Source organism: Bos grunniens, chromosome 8 (assembly GCF_055505025.1).
Source record: "Bos grunniens cultivar Pamir isolate PY7600 chromosome 8, Bosgru_T2T1.0, whole genome shotgun sequence".
In the NCBI taxonomy this organism is placed as follows: Eukaryota; Metazoa; Chordata; class Mammalia; order Artiodactyla; family Bovidae; genus Bos; species Bos grunniens.
Window position 1 is genome coordinate 28,583,459 of NC_141172.1, and position 15,873 is coordinate 28,599,331.

Consider the following 15,873-nt stretch of genomic DNA (forward strand, 5'->3'; position numbering starts at 1 on the left):
TCCTGAAAGTCCATTAAAAATATTAGTCATTTTTTGAATGTGTCCTTTTTATGTTTAATAATATCTTTTATGTAATTAATTGTGTAAGAGGTATCTGACCAGTACTTAATGCTTAAAAGCTTTGCAGTGATTCTGTAAATTAGGTAGTATTATAGTTAAAGATGAAGACCCTAAGAGTTAAGTAATAAGATCACACTGCTACTGAGGGACAGAGCTGGGATTCACTATAATACGTGAAGTGTGGGTACACACACATTCGCACACACAACTTGAACAAACGGTGGAAGCAGTTAAAGAAAACCTTTGGGTATAGAGTAATTTGACCTAGGTGGTGGATTGGAAGGGTTTAGATGTGGTCTGAGTAATTCTTTCTCTGAAGTTAACCACAATAACAGTTCATTTGTGGTTTCTCTGCCAACTGCAACTCCCTGGTTACTTCCTTTTCCAGCAGTTGGAATTAAGTGACCACCGATATGAGGTGACATAAGAGTTAAGAATAGATTAGAGTTAGAATTTACTGTTGAAGAAGTAAGTGTTCTCCTGCTTACTCCTTGAGGGGGCCTCTTCTGTGTTTTGGGGATCCCACTTATGCTATTTTACTTCACGAGAAGGCACAGACATTGGACTATGAGGGAAAAACCTGTCATTGTGTGTCGGTAAATGCCAGATTATTTTAGAAAGTGGCATTGTTAAAAGCCAAGTATACGATTCAAATTTAGGGTCTCCTTCAGCTTTCCCTCAAATGTTTGTGGTTTTTTTTTTTTTTTTTTTCAGAAATTTCATTTTTTTTTCAGTTGAAGAAGCTGTTGTCTACAGTTGTTGCAAATGGGGGAAAAGGGTAATTTGCAGCAGAAAGAGAGTTTTCCAAATGGGCTATTGTGGTAACAGGGTGTGTCATTGTTCTAACGAAATACTTTCTTAGGAATGGAAGAGACCTTAATTCTTTACTGGTCCAAACTTCAGCAACAAGATGTTGGGAAAGAATTTTGTGTTCTGTTCTGAAACTGGTTTAACTAAACCTGCTGAGGCTCACCGGGAGCATACAGCTCCTGTGCCCTGCAGATGGACAGCCTTAATCTGCCTCCTGTTGTGTTGTCATGAAGATGGCATTAACCTCTTGGAGGGATGAAGACCTAGACTTTCATAAATGTAAAGAGTTCTACTCTGTGAAGTAGACTTCCATAAATGTGAAGTAGCTTTATTAAACATAAAACATGGGGATGCCCTGGTCAATGGGTACACCATGTAAGTGGAAACTTCTCAAAATGTTAGAGTCACTTGAGAATTTAAGCTGGAATGTAGTATCAATTCTGAGGGACATTTGTCAGAGGAACTCGAGGCAGAAATAGCTGAGGCTATACCAAAATTGTGTAATTTATCTTTTTTTTTTTTTTTAATGTAGCTATCATACTCCATGCCTGGAAAGTAGCCCATATTGTACCATCTTTTATGGGCAGAAAGAAAGAGAAAGATTGATCTCCTAAGTTAGAAGTCACTGAGTCTTGCCTCAAAACCAGAAAAACTAATAGAATTCATGGGAGATGAGACAAACCTTTTGAAGAGAATCTTATTCTCTTTGACTATCTGGAGTCGACTCTAGCCAGAACTCAGACTGCAGGAGTAGTCTTTAAGTGGTTTCTTTTCCATTTGGGAAAATTAGAAATAAATTGGAGGATAATGTGGGAATCATTAAATATATTTACTAAGATTTTATAAAAAGTGTTCTAGGGCAAAAAAAAAAAAAAAAAAGAGGGGGGAGGGAGAAGAAAAAGAAAAAAGGTAAGGATATGGGAAGAAGGGAAACAGTTCTAATTTCAGCATTAAATCTAGTTAGCAGGCATGAGGCGAAGGACAGAAATAAATAACCAAGTTTTATACAAAAGGAAGTCAAAAGGGTGTCCTTGCATTTAATATTAGAAGCAGCAGTTGCAGTATGTTAATAACTTCAATGGAAGAGCAGAGTAGCCCTGCTGAAAAACACCAGCATGTTTCTGCTTAAATTAGACTGGATCCCTGTCTTAGGTGTAATGGCCAGGTTTGGGGAAAGAGACTTTTGTCTGTGGCCACCTGTCACATTTGTTGAAATTCACTATCAAGTTCAAAATTGCCTTTCCTAGGCAAGCAAAGAAAGCTTGCTGAATCTGAGCCATCCAGCCCAGTGCATTCACAGCCGTGAACAGCACATTGAGGAAGACACAAAAGAAGTAGACAGAATCTCTGCCTCTGCTTAGGAGCGTGCAATTTAGTTGGGGAGACAAAACTAAACACTAGAACCAATAAAAGAAGATTACAAAGCAACTTACAAGTAAGTGTATAATAATATGGCACAAATGACACAGATAAATGCAGAGGGGACATAGAGGAAAGAGGAGTGAGCCAAACACAACAGTGTCAGATTAGTTAGGGAGGCATGTTGCCTAACAGTACTGTAGCTTCTATGTCCCTTTCTGTATCATTGATGAGGAATAACGTGGGATAGGAAATTCAGATGTTCCGCATTGATCTCTTTCTCCTTATCTGCCGAGTCTGTCTATCACAGATGGAAATTAAATTGATCCAACAATTTACTCTCCACAAAGCCATGTTGGTTTCTACCTAGTAATTTATGCTTTTCTTGGTGTTTGTAAATCGATTGCTATTATGGGATGCAGTCAAATCTGGGCCTGGATCCAGTAGGTTGGGGGATTATTGGAGTGGATATGTATGTATGCACGTGAAATCCTGGAAAAATGGACTCTAGTTTCTGTGTATTTTTACTCATTGGATAAAAACCCTTTCAGGTTTTTTAAAAAAGCATGTTTCACTGCACTCAAATTGCATTTTTAGGGAATATGTCTGATTTGTTTCATATTGCTCCTGACAGGCCCAGCCTTCAAGTCACCTTCAGTGGCATTTTCTCCAGACCTTTTGTTTTAAAAAAGCCTTTCCCTACCCCATCAATATTACAGATCTCTACATTTTTTTTCTCTCGACAAAGAAATATATATATACACACACACACGTATCTACAGATGTTCATGTAGTTTAATAAAATATTGCTGCTGAAAGGCTTAGGAAAGTATGCTTTATTTAAACACTTGACTTCATTGTTCTACCTTAAAAATTTTTTTTAAGTCCTTCTGCGGATTGTGAAATTCTTTCAAAACAAATTAAAAAGAAAACATTTTCTGTGATTTCTTTACAGATTCTGGACAATCAGGAAGTCCAAGCCACAATGATCCTGCCAAGAATCCTCCAGGTAAATATGTGTTCCAGGACGTTTGCAATCTGACATTGTTGGAGAACAAAGGTACCACTGTATAGATAAACACCCCTTAATTGGTCAGCTGCCTATTTTGTTCTGGAGGGCAGGTATGATCGGGACAAGATGTGATTCTATTCAGACCCTTCACAGTGGCAAATGCCTCCACATTGCCGTCATCACTATGTACCTAATCACTAATGTTTTACTTTTTGTTGGTGTTTTTTTGAAAATGAATATGCATGTATTTTATAGTTGTGTATCCTTCAGGTGCTAAAAGGCACTGCTGTTTGAAAAGCCAAAAAGCCTTCTTTCTTTAAAAATGCACAAGAGAAAGTAAAAATTTTCATGTTCATTATAATTTATCAAATCTCATTACTGTAAAAGGTGGGCTCTGGTGGTGGTTGACTGTGTCTTCATGAGGAGTTTTTGCAAATGAGTTTTTATTCCATAAGGTTCTTAATAGAATTCTCAGAATCAGGAAATAATGAAAATCAGGCTTTTCCTTTCGTGTAATGTATGCCCAATACTCTCTTGGTTTTCAGAAGTTGTTTCGGATCTAAAAATGACTTTTATAAGAAATCATACTGTCTTTATGATTTTGTTTTTCCTAAGTTTGAAGACATAGAATTTTGATGTTGATTTAAGAGTAGTATCTTTTCCCATGCAGTAAAAACTAGTGCAAAGAAGAATTTCTAAAATTTTAATCTGATAAGATTTTTAATTGTACCTCTGACTTTAGTAAAAGAATGCTCTAAGAATAACGTAACGAAAACAAAAGCAAAAAAAAAAAAAAATTCAAATCAATCACATATACCCTCCACGTCCCAAAAGGATCTCATGTATCTTTTCATTGAAAATAAACCCCAGATTTATAAAAGGTAATGATAAAAGTTTTCACCGGTCGACCTACTTTTACGTCCTTAATTTCTTGATCTTCCTATCATAATACTTTGCTAATCTGAAATTGAAATACCGGAAAAATCCTCAAAACTACAAGAAAATACGTCAGAACAGTCTTGCTTTAAAATGATATTAGAAAGATATAGCAAGTAAATACATAAGTAAAGATGCAAAGTCAATACAGTTTTTCTTCCTGAAAGACTGAAGGCAGGATTCTTCCTTGCCTACATTTTGTTCTTTATTTTTATCTTAAGAAAAATTTTTTCACCAACATATTAACTTCTTCTATATTGTACATGATCATATTATATGACAAAAGTAGTATATCCTTCAAAGATAAAAAAATCTCTGGTTATAGATTAAAATGTATACTAAGTTGATTTTTCTTTACTTTCATCAAAATCACTTAATATGACTACAAATTGCTAACAAAACATTCAAAAACTGAAAGAATTTAAACGTACTTTCCAGTTAAATTGATGATTTTATTTTTTGTGTGGATGAAACCACAAAGGTGAATTATTTAGAATATACTAAATTTTGTTAGAAATTTTCTAAAGTTGAGAAAACTTATCAACTTTACTAAAATTTCTTCTTTTTAGTTGACTAACATTTTCTCTGTGTAGCATGATAACCAAAAGTGAATTGTATCCAAACATTTTTTAAAAGCTTCGTTACTCATTTTACAAAGAACTGGGAAGGAGGGAAACCTTTTCTAGAAAAAGAGTTGATAAGTATTGTAAGTCAGGCTAAACAAAGGATATGTTCTTTGCATTTGAATGACAGCTTGGTTTGAAATTAATAAAGCTGTTATTGTTTGAAATGCATTTCTGAACATGTACAGAGAGAATCATGCTCACTTAAAAATGTTCTGTGCTTAAGCTGAATGAATAATCTCAGAATAGTTATGCAATGACAGAATTTGATTTTTCAGTATTTGTTGAGAAGCTTGCTTAAATTTTTCCTTTACTACAGTCAATGTAGCAGTTATTAATGTATCTGTTTCCATAGACTGTGACTAACAGAAACAATCAAGATGAAACATCTCTATTTTTTTTCCTATTAAATTTTCCTTAGAAATCAACCTTTTGAGAACTGTGTCTTAAGACTGGAATATTGTAGGTAAATGCATACTATGATTAGTTGAATACTGTGTACATGTAAATTGTACATTGGTTACCAGTTTTTTCAGAAAGAGAATATAATAAAACATATAAAATATCAAAATTAAGTGGAATAAAATGAGAATTTTCTTTGATGATTCAAAAGCATTCCGTCATTTTAACTTGCTTTGTGTATCATTATATTTTGTCTAATAGTACAGATTATGAAGGAATTCTGTTTGATAAAAGTAAGAGTTTGTTCTGTAATACCTTGAAATAAATCAAGCTGCTAGGAATATTAAATAGTTTCTAATTGGAAATGTGCAAAAATCATAACTTATTAAGATTTTTGTTTCGCAATCAATAGGGATAAATTATACTTATTATTATAAGCTCTTTTCATAAATATAAGCCTGTTTGGTATTTTTAGAGCATAATTTATCTCTAGGAGCCTCTGTTCAACTGCTTTCTGGCTTTGGCTGAAGTGTGAAATCTCCGAAGTTCAAATTTAGTATAAGAAGAAGGGTCCATATCTTTATGGACAAATTCAATTTACTACCATATGCAATGAAACAGTCATATCGCTTTGCTGTTTGTATTGTTGTAGCAAAGAAAGTAAACTTTTGAAAAAGATTGCCTTGAGTGGGAGCACTGTCTTGTCGCTGCTAGTTTTCCACTGGGAGATGAGCAACCTCTGGACATTGCCACCTTCTTCTGTGTTTATTGCATAACAACTTGGGAAGAGACAAACATTCAAGATCTTTTCAAGGCAAAGTCTCTTTGAAATCTGTTTCCCTCTGTTGACATGAAGGTAGAGACCACGTCCAATCCTCCTATAAGTACAGGTGCATGGGTCTCCCACAAATGTGCCATCCCTCTGGCTTGGATTTTCTCCAGCATCAGACATGACTGTCTGACATGGAGACACTTCCTTGCTGATTCAGAAGAACTTCCGAAACGTGACCTTGAAGCTCGTCATACTGTAGTATGGAGTCTATAGATAGGCTTTTAGTTTTTTAAACTGAAACTAGTGTTTAGTGTTGCCTTCTTGAGATTTGTATTTAGTAAGCAAACTAGTCACAGGTATTTGAACAAAAGCTATACATTTTGGGGGAGGAAGAATATTTGATACTTACTATTTTTAAATGCATTTAAATAGTTTTTTTATCAAGAAAAAATAGAGATGTTTTATCTTTCTGTTTCTTTTTAAATAATAAAATAATATTTTTTATTATTTAAAAGTACAAATAATGTATTTTTTAACATTATTTATGTCAAATAATTTGTTACCTTATATCCTTTCTGGAAAAAAATGGAACTAAAGAAATACTTGAATAAGTTAAATAGTCTTAGTAGTATTTCCTTATACTCTTACTATTTTGTGATTTAATGTTTTGTGTTTATTCTTTGTTACATAGTGGGGATGGGCACTATAATCTTTTCTGGGATAAGGTGCCCCAAAAGTCTGACTTCATCCAAGGATATGACAGGATCATTTTGGTTAAGAGACAGTAAACTACTTCATTTTTTGTATGATTCACATTTTTCTTATTTATTTTGGGGTCAAAAGTTATATGTTTATATCTAGATGTTTCTTTTTGAACAGTAAATTAATCCCTTCTAAGCAATAGAACTGCAAGAGTCCGGTCTCAACTATAGCAAACGACTGTTGTGGACCAAAAGAGAATAAAGCATTAATTAAGGAACTTAGACACAGACCTAATTTTATTTTGAATGATTAAAACCTCCACTTTCACTTTTAGAAGGTGTGTGATTGGATTGTATTCTTTTGAAATGAACTTTGATGTGCTATATTACTTTGTGTCTCTATATTCCTTGGGCTCTGAACTTTTAGAGTTCCCAATCCCAGTCTCTTGCCCAGTCCTGGGGTAGTTGCTTTCCAAGGAAAACAAGACAATCTAAAAGTTGGACTTTGCCCCTCAGTCAGCTAGAAGTGGATGCCTCATTTTGGAGTGCAGGAAGAGTATAGGTTTGTGGGGAGCTGTCTCTTGGAAATATAACAAGGAAACATTGAATCCTAGGACACTTTTTGCAAATTCTATACTGAGAGCTTATGAAGCATTCTAAGTATCACTAACCAGAGCTTTCTTACCTAGAAATGACATGGACTTATCCTACTTTTCTTTTTTGCAAAATTTGTCAGATGCTTGTATTGTTTTGTGAGGTGCTTTTGTGTGTACTTTGGCAAAACCTCTGGCAACTATTAAGATCATATATTGGGTAAATGTCAAATAGTTTGTCATTTTGTATCCTTTCTGGAATAAAAATGGAACTAAATAAATAATTGAATAAGTTAAATAAAGTGTATCTATTAACTAGCAATATGCTTATCTTTCATTTAAGACAGTATTTTATGTTTATATAAATACCATCTTTGAGAGATCATACGGTATTTGCCTTTCTCTAACGTATTTCATTTTAGCATAATGCCCTCAAGTCCATCCATGTTGTCCCAAATGGCAGGATTTTGTTCTTTTTATGGCTGGATGATATGCTATTCTATATGTGTACCACATACATATCACAATTTCTTTATTCATTTACCCACCAATGGACACTTAGGTTGTTTTTGTATCTTGGCTACTGTAAATAATGCTGCAATGAACATGGGAGTGTGTATTTCTTGAATTTGTGTTTTCATTTTCTCAGGCATAGAATCAGTGGATCATATCATAGTTCTATTTATAATTTTTTAAGTGATTTCCATTCTCTTTTCCTTAGTGGCTGCCCCAATTTACATTCCCACCCTTTTCTCCATAGCCTCTCCAACACTTGTCTTCTCTTTTTGATAATAGCCATTCTAACAAGTTCAAGGTGATATCTCATTGTGGTTTTTATTTGCATTTCCCTGGTGACTAATGATATAGAGCATATTTTTAGGTATCTGTGTATATCTCCTTTGGAAAACATCTATTTAGGATTTTTGCCCACTTTTAAATCAGCTTCTTTGAATCTTTTGCTATTGAGTTGCGTGATGTCTTTATATATTTTGGATATTATACCCTTATCTGATATATTATTTATAAATAGTTTCCGCATTCAGTAGGTTGCTTTTCATTCTGTTGATGGTTTCCTTTGTTTTGCAGAGCTTTTTAGTTTGATGTCGTCCCACTTGTTTATTCTTCTTTTGTTGTTGCTCTTGGTGTCAGATTTTAAAATCACTACCAAAAAAAAAAAAAAAGATAAAATAAAATCACTACCAGGGCCAACATCAAGCAGTTTACTGTGTTTATTCTAGAAGTCTTATGGTTTCAGGTTTTACATTCAGAACATTAATCCATCGACTTAAGTTTTTAAGTACAATCAGATAGTGGTCTAGTTTCATTCTTTAGCATCTGGCTGTCCAAATTTTCCAGTACTATTTATTAAAGAGACTGTCCTTTACCCATTGTATATCTTGGCTCATCTGTTAAAAATTCAGTTCAGTTCAGTTCAGTAGCTCAGTCGTCCGACTCTTTGTGACCCCATGGACTGCAGGATGCCAGGCCTCTCTGTCCATCATGAGCTCCCAGAGTTTGCTCAAACTCATGTCCATTGAGTTGGTGATGCCATCTAACCATCTCATCCTCTTTCATCCCCTTCTCCCGCCTTCAATCTTTCCGAGCATTAGAGTCTTTTCAGATGAGTCAGTTCTTTGCATCAGATGGCCAAAGTATTGGAGTTTGAGCTTCAGCATCAGTCCTTCCAATGAATATTCAAGACTTATTTCCTTTAGGATTGACTGGTTTGATCTCCTTTAGTCCAAGACTCTCAAGAGTCTTTTCCAACACCACAGTTCAAAAGCATCAATTCTTCAGTGCTCAGCTTTCTTTATGGTCCAACTCTCATATCCATACGTGACTACTGGAGAAACCATAGCTTTGACTAGATGGACCTTTGTTGGCAAAGTAATGTCTCTGCTTTTTAATATGCTGTCTAGGTTGGTCATAACTTTTCTTCCAAGAAGCAAACATCTTTTAATTTCATGGCTGCAGTCACCATCTGCAGTGATTTTGGAGCCCCACAAAATAAAATCTGTCACTGTTTCCATTGCTTCCCCATCTATTTGCTATGAAGTGATGGGACCAGATGCTTACTCCTTGGAAGGAAAGTAATGACCAACCTAGATAGGATATTGAAAAGCAGAGATGTTACTTTGCCAACAAAGGTCCGTCTAGTCAAGGCTATGGTTTTCCCAGAAGTCATGTGTGGATGTGAGAGTTGGACTGTGAAGAAAGCTGAGCACCGAAGAATTGATGCTTTTGAACTTTGGTGTTGGAGAAGTCTCTTGAGAGACCCTTGGATTGCAAGGGGGTCCAACCAGTCCATTCTAAAGGAGATCAGTTCTGGGTGTTCATTGGAAGGACTGATGCTGAAGCTGAAACTCCAATACTTTGGCTACCTCATGCGAGAGTTGACTCATTGGAAAAGACCCTGATGCTGGGAGGGATTGGGGGCAGGAGGAGAAGGGGACGACAGACGATAAGATGGCTGGATGGCATCACCGACTCGATGGAAATGAGTTAGAGTAAACTCTGGGAGTTGGTGATGGACAGGGAGGCATGGCTTGCGGTGATTCATGTGGTCGCAAGGAGTCAGACACGACTGAGCAACTGAACTGGACTGAACTGATGGGACTGGATGCCATGATCTTACGGTTTTCTGAATGTTGAGTATTAATCCAAATTTTTCACTCTCTTTCACTTTCGTCAAGAGGCTCTATAGTTCTTTTTACCTTTCTGCCATAAGGGTGGTGTCATCTGCATATCTGAGATTATTGATATTTCTCCTGGCAATCTTGATTCCAACTTGTGCTTCATCCAGCCCAGCATTTCTCATGATGTACTCTGCATATAAGTTAAATAAGCAGGGTGACAATATACAGCCTTGACATACTCCTTTTCCTATTTGGAACCAGTCCTTTGTTCCATGTCCAGTTCTAACTGTTGCTTCCTGATCTGCATACAGATTTCTCAGGAGACAAGTCAGGTGGTCCGGTATTCCCATCTCTTTCAGAATTTTCCACAGTTTGTTGTGATCCATACAATCAAAGGCTTTGGCATAGTCAATAAAGCAGAAGTAGCTATTTTTCTGGATCTCTCTCGCATTTTCGATGATCTAATAGATGTTGGCAGTTTGAACTCTGGTTCTACTGCCTTTTCTAAATCCAGCTCGAACATCTGGAAGTTCTCAGTTCATGTACTCTTGAAGCCTGGCTTGGAGAATTTTGAGCCTTTCTTTGGTAGCATGTGAGATGAGTGCAATTGTACGGTAGATGAACATTCTTTGACATTGACTTTCTTTGGGATTAGAATGAAAACTGACGTTTTCCAGTCCTGTGGCCAGTGCTGAGTTTTCCAAATTTGCTGGCATATTGAATGCAGCACTTTCACAGGATCATCTTTCAGGATTTGAAATAGCTCAGCTGGAATTCCATCACCTCCGCTAGCTTTGTTCGTAGTGATGCTTTCTAAGGCCCACTTGACTTCACATCCCAGGATGTCTGGCTCTAGGTGAGTGATCACACCATTGTGGTTATCTTGGTCGTGAAGCTCTTTTTTGTACAGTTCTGTGTATTCTTGCCACCTCTTCTTAATATCTTCTGCTTCAGTTAGGTCCATACCATTTCTGTTCTTTATCGAGCCCATCTTTGTATGAAATGTTCCCTTGGTATCTCTAATTTTCTTGAAGAGATCTCTATTCTTTCCCATTCTGTTGTTTTCCTCTATTTCTTTGCATTGATCGCTGAGGAAGGCTTTCTTATCTCTCCTTGCTATTCTTTGGAACTCTGCATTCAGATCCTTATATCTTTCCTTTTCTCCTTTGCTTTTTGCTTCTCTTCTTTTCACAGCTATTTGCAAGGCCTCCTCAGACAGCCATTTTGCTTGTTTGCATTTCTTTTCCATGGGGGTGGTCTTGATCCGTACCTCCTGTACATTGTGATGAACCTCTTCTGTCCACATTTCTTCAGGCACTCTGTCTACCAGATCTAATCCCTTGAATCTATTTGTCACTTCCACTCTATAATCATAAGGGATTTGATTTAGGTCATATGTGAATGGTCTTGGTTTTCCCTGCTTTCTTCCATTTCAGTCTGAATTTGTCAGTGAGGAGTTCATGATCTGAGCCACAATCAGTTCCTGGTCTTGTTTTTGCTGACTGTATAGAGCTTCTCCATCTTTACTGTAAAGAATATAATCAGTCTGATTTCGGTGTTGACCATCTGGTGATGTCCATGTGTAGAGTCTTCTCTTGTGTTGTTGGAAGAGGGTATATGCTATGACCAGTGCATTCATTTGGCAAAACTCTATTAGCCTTTGCCCTGCTTCATTCTGTATTCCAAGGCCAAATTTTCCTGTTACTCCAGGTATTTTTTGACTTCCTACTTTTGCATTCTAGTCCCCTATAATGAAAAGGATATCTTTTTTGGGTGTTAGTTCTAAAAGGTCTTGTAGTTTCATAGAATCATTCAATTTCAGCTTCTTCAGCATTACTGGTTGGGGCATAGACTTGGATTACCGTTATACGGAATGGTTTTCCTTAGAAACGAACAGAGATCATTCTGTCGTTTTTGAGATTGCATCCAAGTACTGGATTTTGGACTACTTTTGTTGACTATGATGGCTACTCCATTTCTTCTAAGGGATTCTTGCCAACAGAAGTAGATATAATGGTCATCTGAGTTAAATTCACCCATTCCAGTCCATTTTAGTTTGCTGATTCCTAGAATGTCGACGTTCACTCTTGCCATCTCCTGTTTGACTGCTTCCAATCGTTCCAGGTTCCTATGCAATATTGTTCTTGACAGCCTTGGCTTTACTTCTATCATCAGTCACATCCACAACTGGGTTGTTGTTGCTTTGACTCCGTCTCTTCATTTTTTCTGGAGTTATTTCTCCACTGATCTCCAGTAGCATATTGGGCATTTTGCAACCTAGGGAATTCATCTTTCAGTGTCCTATCTTTTTGCCTTTCATACTGTTAAAAATTAATTGATCATATATGTTTAGGTCTATTTCTGGGCTCTTTATTCTGTTCCACTGATCTATAGGTCTGTATTATGCCAATACCACACTCTTTTAATTACTATAGCTTTGCAATACAGTTTGAAATCATGGTAAGATGCCTCTTGGTTTGTTCTTCTTTCTCTAGACTGCTTTGAGTATTTGGGATTTCTTTTTCTTCCATTGAAATTTTATAACTGCTGGTTCTATTTTTGTGAAAAATGCCATTGAAATTTTGATAGGGATGGCATTGAATCTATATATTGCTTTGGGTGGTGTGGGCATTTTAACTACATTAATTATTATAATCTCTGAGCACAGAGCATCTTGCCATTAATGTGTGTCTTCTTCAGTTTAATTAATGTTTTTTAGTTTTAAATATAGAGTTCTTTCAATTCTTCTGTTAAATCTATTCCTAGGTATTTTATTCTTTTTGATATATTTATAAATGTGATTGTTTTCTTATTTCTTAGTTTCTTTTTCTGGTCATTAATATATAGATAAATGCAGCGATTTTTTGAGTATTAATTTTATGTCCTGTAACTTTACTGAATCCATTTATTAATTCTAATAGTTTTCTGATGGGGTTTTAGGGTTTTCAGTATAAAATATTATGCTATCTGTAAATAGTACCAGTTTTGCTTCTTCCTTTCCAATTTAGTTGCCTTTTATTTCTTTTTTCTTTTTCTTCTTTTTCTAATTGCTCTGGCAAGGACTTCCCATACTATGATGAGTAAAACTGGAGCCAGTGGGGATCCTTGTCTAGTTCATAATCTTAGAGGAAAAAATTTCAGCTTTTCCACTGAGTGTGATATTAGCTGCAGGATTATCATATATGGCCTTTATTATGTTGAGGTACATTTTCTGTGTATACACTTTGTTGAGAATTTTTATCATGAATCGATGTTGAATTTTGTCAGATACTTTTTTTGCATCTATAGAGATGACAGAATAATTTTTATCCTTCCTTTTGTGATGTGGTGTATCACATGGACTGACTTGTGGTTATTGAATGATCCTTGTATCACCTGAATTAATCCTACTTGATCATGGTATATAATTTTAATGTGGTACTGAGTTTGTTTTGCTAATATTTTGTTGAGGATTTTTAAAATCTATGTACATTAGGGATATTGGTGTATGAATTTTTATTGTTGTAATGGCATCTTCTTATACTTTTGGAACCATGGTATTACTAACCTCATGAGTGTGTACATACTTTTGATTTTTGGGTAGAGTTGGAGAAGGATTGTATTGATTCTTTTTTGAATTCTTGATAGGTTAAGTGTATTCAGGTGGGAATAGCTGATCATGATAGATTTGGTTTTCTACAGATTCTATTCTGGTGTCTTGGTTGGGCACTGCCAAAGAAAGTCATTTGTGATTTGGGGTTGCGCTTGAAATCTACATCTGTAAAGTTTTCTACTGTTCATCTAGGTCTGCACGCACATGGCGGATGCTAGGTGGACCTTGTGTCTTGCACCTCATCACCTTGTTCCTTAACGCTGGCCATTTGTTCCAATGTAGTGTGGATTTGCCGGGGGAGCTGACAGTTCTGCCTGTCCTTATTATCCAATCTAGATTCTTGTAGACATCTCCTGACAAAGGTACTTAATGATTGCTCTGTTGGAAATTTCTAAACAATAAAATACATATCCAAAAAAATTTCACTGAAGTGGTCTAGTCCTGAATTTTTATTTTTTGAGAGGTTTTGGATTACTGATTAAATATCCTTACTAGTAATTGGTCTGCTCAGAATTTCTATTTCATCATGATTCACTCTTGGTAGCTTGTATGTTTCCAGGAATTTATCCATTTCTTCTAAGTTATTCATTCCATAGAGTATAATTGTTCATTGTAATCTCCTGTGATACTTTGCATTTGTGTGGTATCAGTCGTAATATCTCTTCTTTCATTTCTGACTTTATTTATTTAAGGCATGTATCTTTTTTTTCTTGGTGATTCTAGATAAAGGTTTGTCAATTTTGGTGATCTTTTAAAGAACTAGCTCTTAATTTCATTGGTATTTTCTATTGTCATTTTATTTTCTATTTCATTTATACCTGTTCTAGTCTTTGTTTTTTTTCTCCTTCTACTAACTTTGGGCTTCATTTGTTTTTTCTAGTTCCTTGAGGTATGTATTTAGGTTGTTTATTTTAGATTTTCCTTATTTCTTGAGTTAGACATTTGTCACAATAACTTTCCTCTTAGAATGGCTTTTGTTGCAGCCCATAAAGTTTGGTGTGTTTCATTTGTCTCAAGGTATTTTTCTTGTGTGGTTTTTCCTTTGGTCCACAGTAGTATCTATTGACTATAATAATATGCTAGCTTTGCATTAAAAATTTTTAAATCAAACAGTTTTTGAGGTTCATCTCTCCCCTACTCGACTTTATTGATATTGAGATTGAAGTTGCCAAAGGGTTGTCATGAAACTAACGAAACCAACCAAATAATTGTGAAGAAAACTAGCATCTGCAGTTGTAGTTATCATCTACAGGGATCCCTAGAACCTATATTTGACTTCTCACAATGTTTTTGTCAAAATTTAGCATTTGGAGCAAACAATATTCTCTTAATAGTTACAGAAATAATGCCATGTTTTTCTTTGCTGTTTAGGTATGATGGCAGACCATAGGTCCTAAATAATCTCAGAGCATGTTTTATTTTAGAATATCATTCATGTTTAAGATCAAAGAAAGGGAAATATTTACTCTGATTTTTTAATAATAGTCCATTCACTTCTCAGTTTATAAGTTCGTACCCACTCATTCTTATATCCTCATTTATCATATCCACCAGAATCAAGTTGCTGTTGTTTTTTTTTAATGGGGATGGGAAATGAACTATTTCATGATACATAGCTGCTGCTGGTGCTAATTCACTTTAGTCATGTCTGACTCTGTGCGACCCATAGACGGCAGCCCACCAGGCTCCCCTGTCCCTGGGATTCTCCAGGCAAGAACACTGAAGTGGGTTGCCATTCCTTCTCCAGTGCATGGAAGTGAAAAGTGAAAGTGAAGTCACTCATTCGTGTCTGACTCTTTGAGACCCCATGGACTGCAGCCTACCAGGCTCTTCCATCCATGGGATTTGCTAGGCAAGAATCAGTTCAGTTCAGTTCAGTTCAGTCACTCACTTGTGTCTGACTCTTTGTGACCCCATAAATCTCAGCACACCAGGCCTCCCTGCCCATCAACAACTCCCGGAGTTTACTCAAACTCATGTCCATCAAGTCAGTGATGCCATCCAGCCATCTCATCCTCTGTCGTCCCCTTTTCCTTCTGCCCCCAATCTCTCCCAGCATCAGGGTCTTTTCCAGTGAGTCAACTCTTCTCATGAGGTGGCCAAAGTACTGGAGTTTCAGCTTTAGCATCAGTCCTTCCAATAAACACCCAGGATTGATCTTTAGAATGGACTGGTTGGACCTCCTTGCAGTTAACTCTCAAGAGTCTTCCCCAACACCACAGTTCAGAAGCATCAATTCTTCAGCGCTCAGCTTTCTTCACAGTCCAACTCTCACATCCATACATGACCACAGGAAAAACCATAGCCTTGACTAGATGGATCTTTGTTGGCAAAGTAATGTCTCTGCTTTTGAATATGCTATCTAGGTTGGTCATAA

At 36.1% G+C, this 15,873-nt stretch overlaps 1 protein-coding gene across 38 annotated transcripts in view; it reads left to right on the forward strand.

The window, feature by feature from the left end:
- NFIB (nuclear factor I B) overlaps nucleotides 1–15,873 on the forward strand; it is a 482,616-nt gene that overhangs the window by 368,228 nt on the left and 98,515 nt on the right. For all 38 annotated transcript variants that reach the window (XR_015169540.1, XR_015169541.1, XR_015169545.1 and 35 more), the window contains one exon: nucleotides 3,185–3,238. Coding sequence is in view for 28 of the 38 variants with exons in the window: in XM_086415079.1 (XP_086271205.1) it covers nucleotides 3,185–3,238 (54 nt within the window). In the remaining 10 variants the exon portion in view is untranslated. The remainder of the gene's footprint in view (nucleotides 1–3,184; nucleotides 3,239–15,873) is intronic.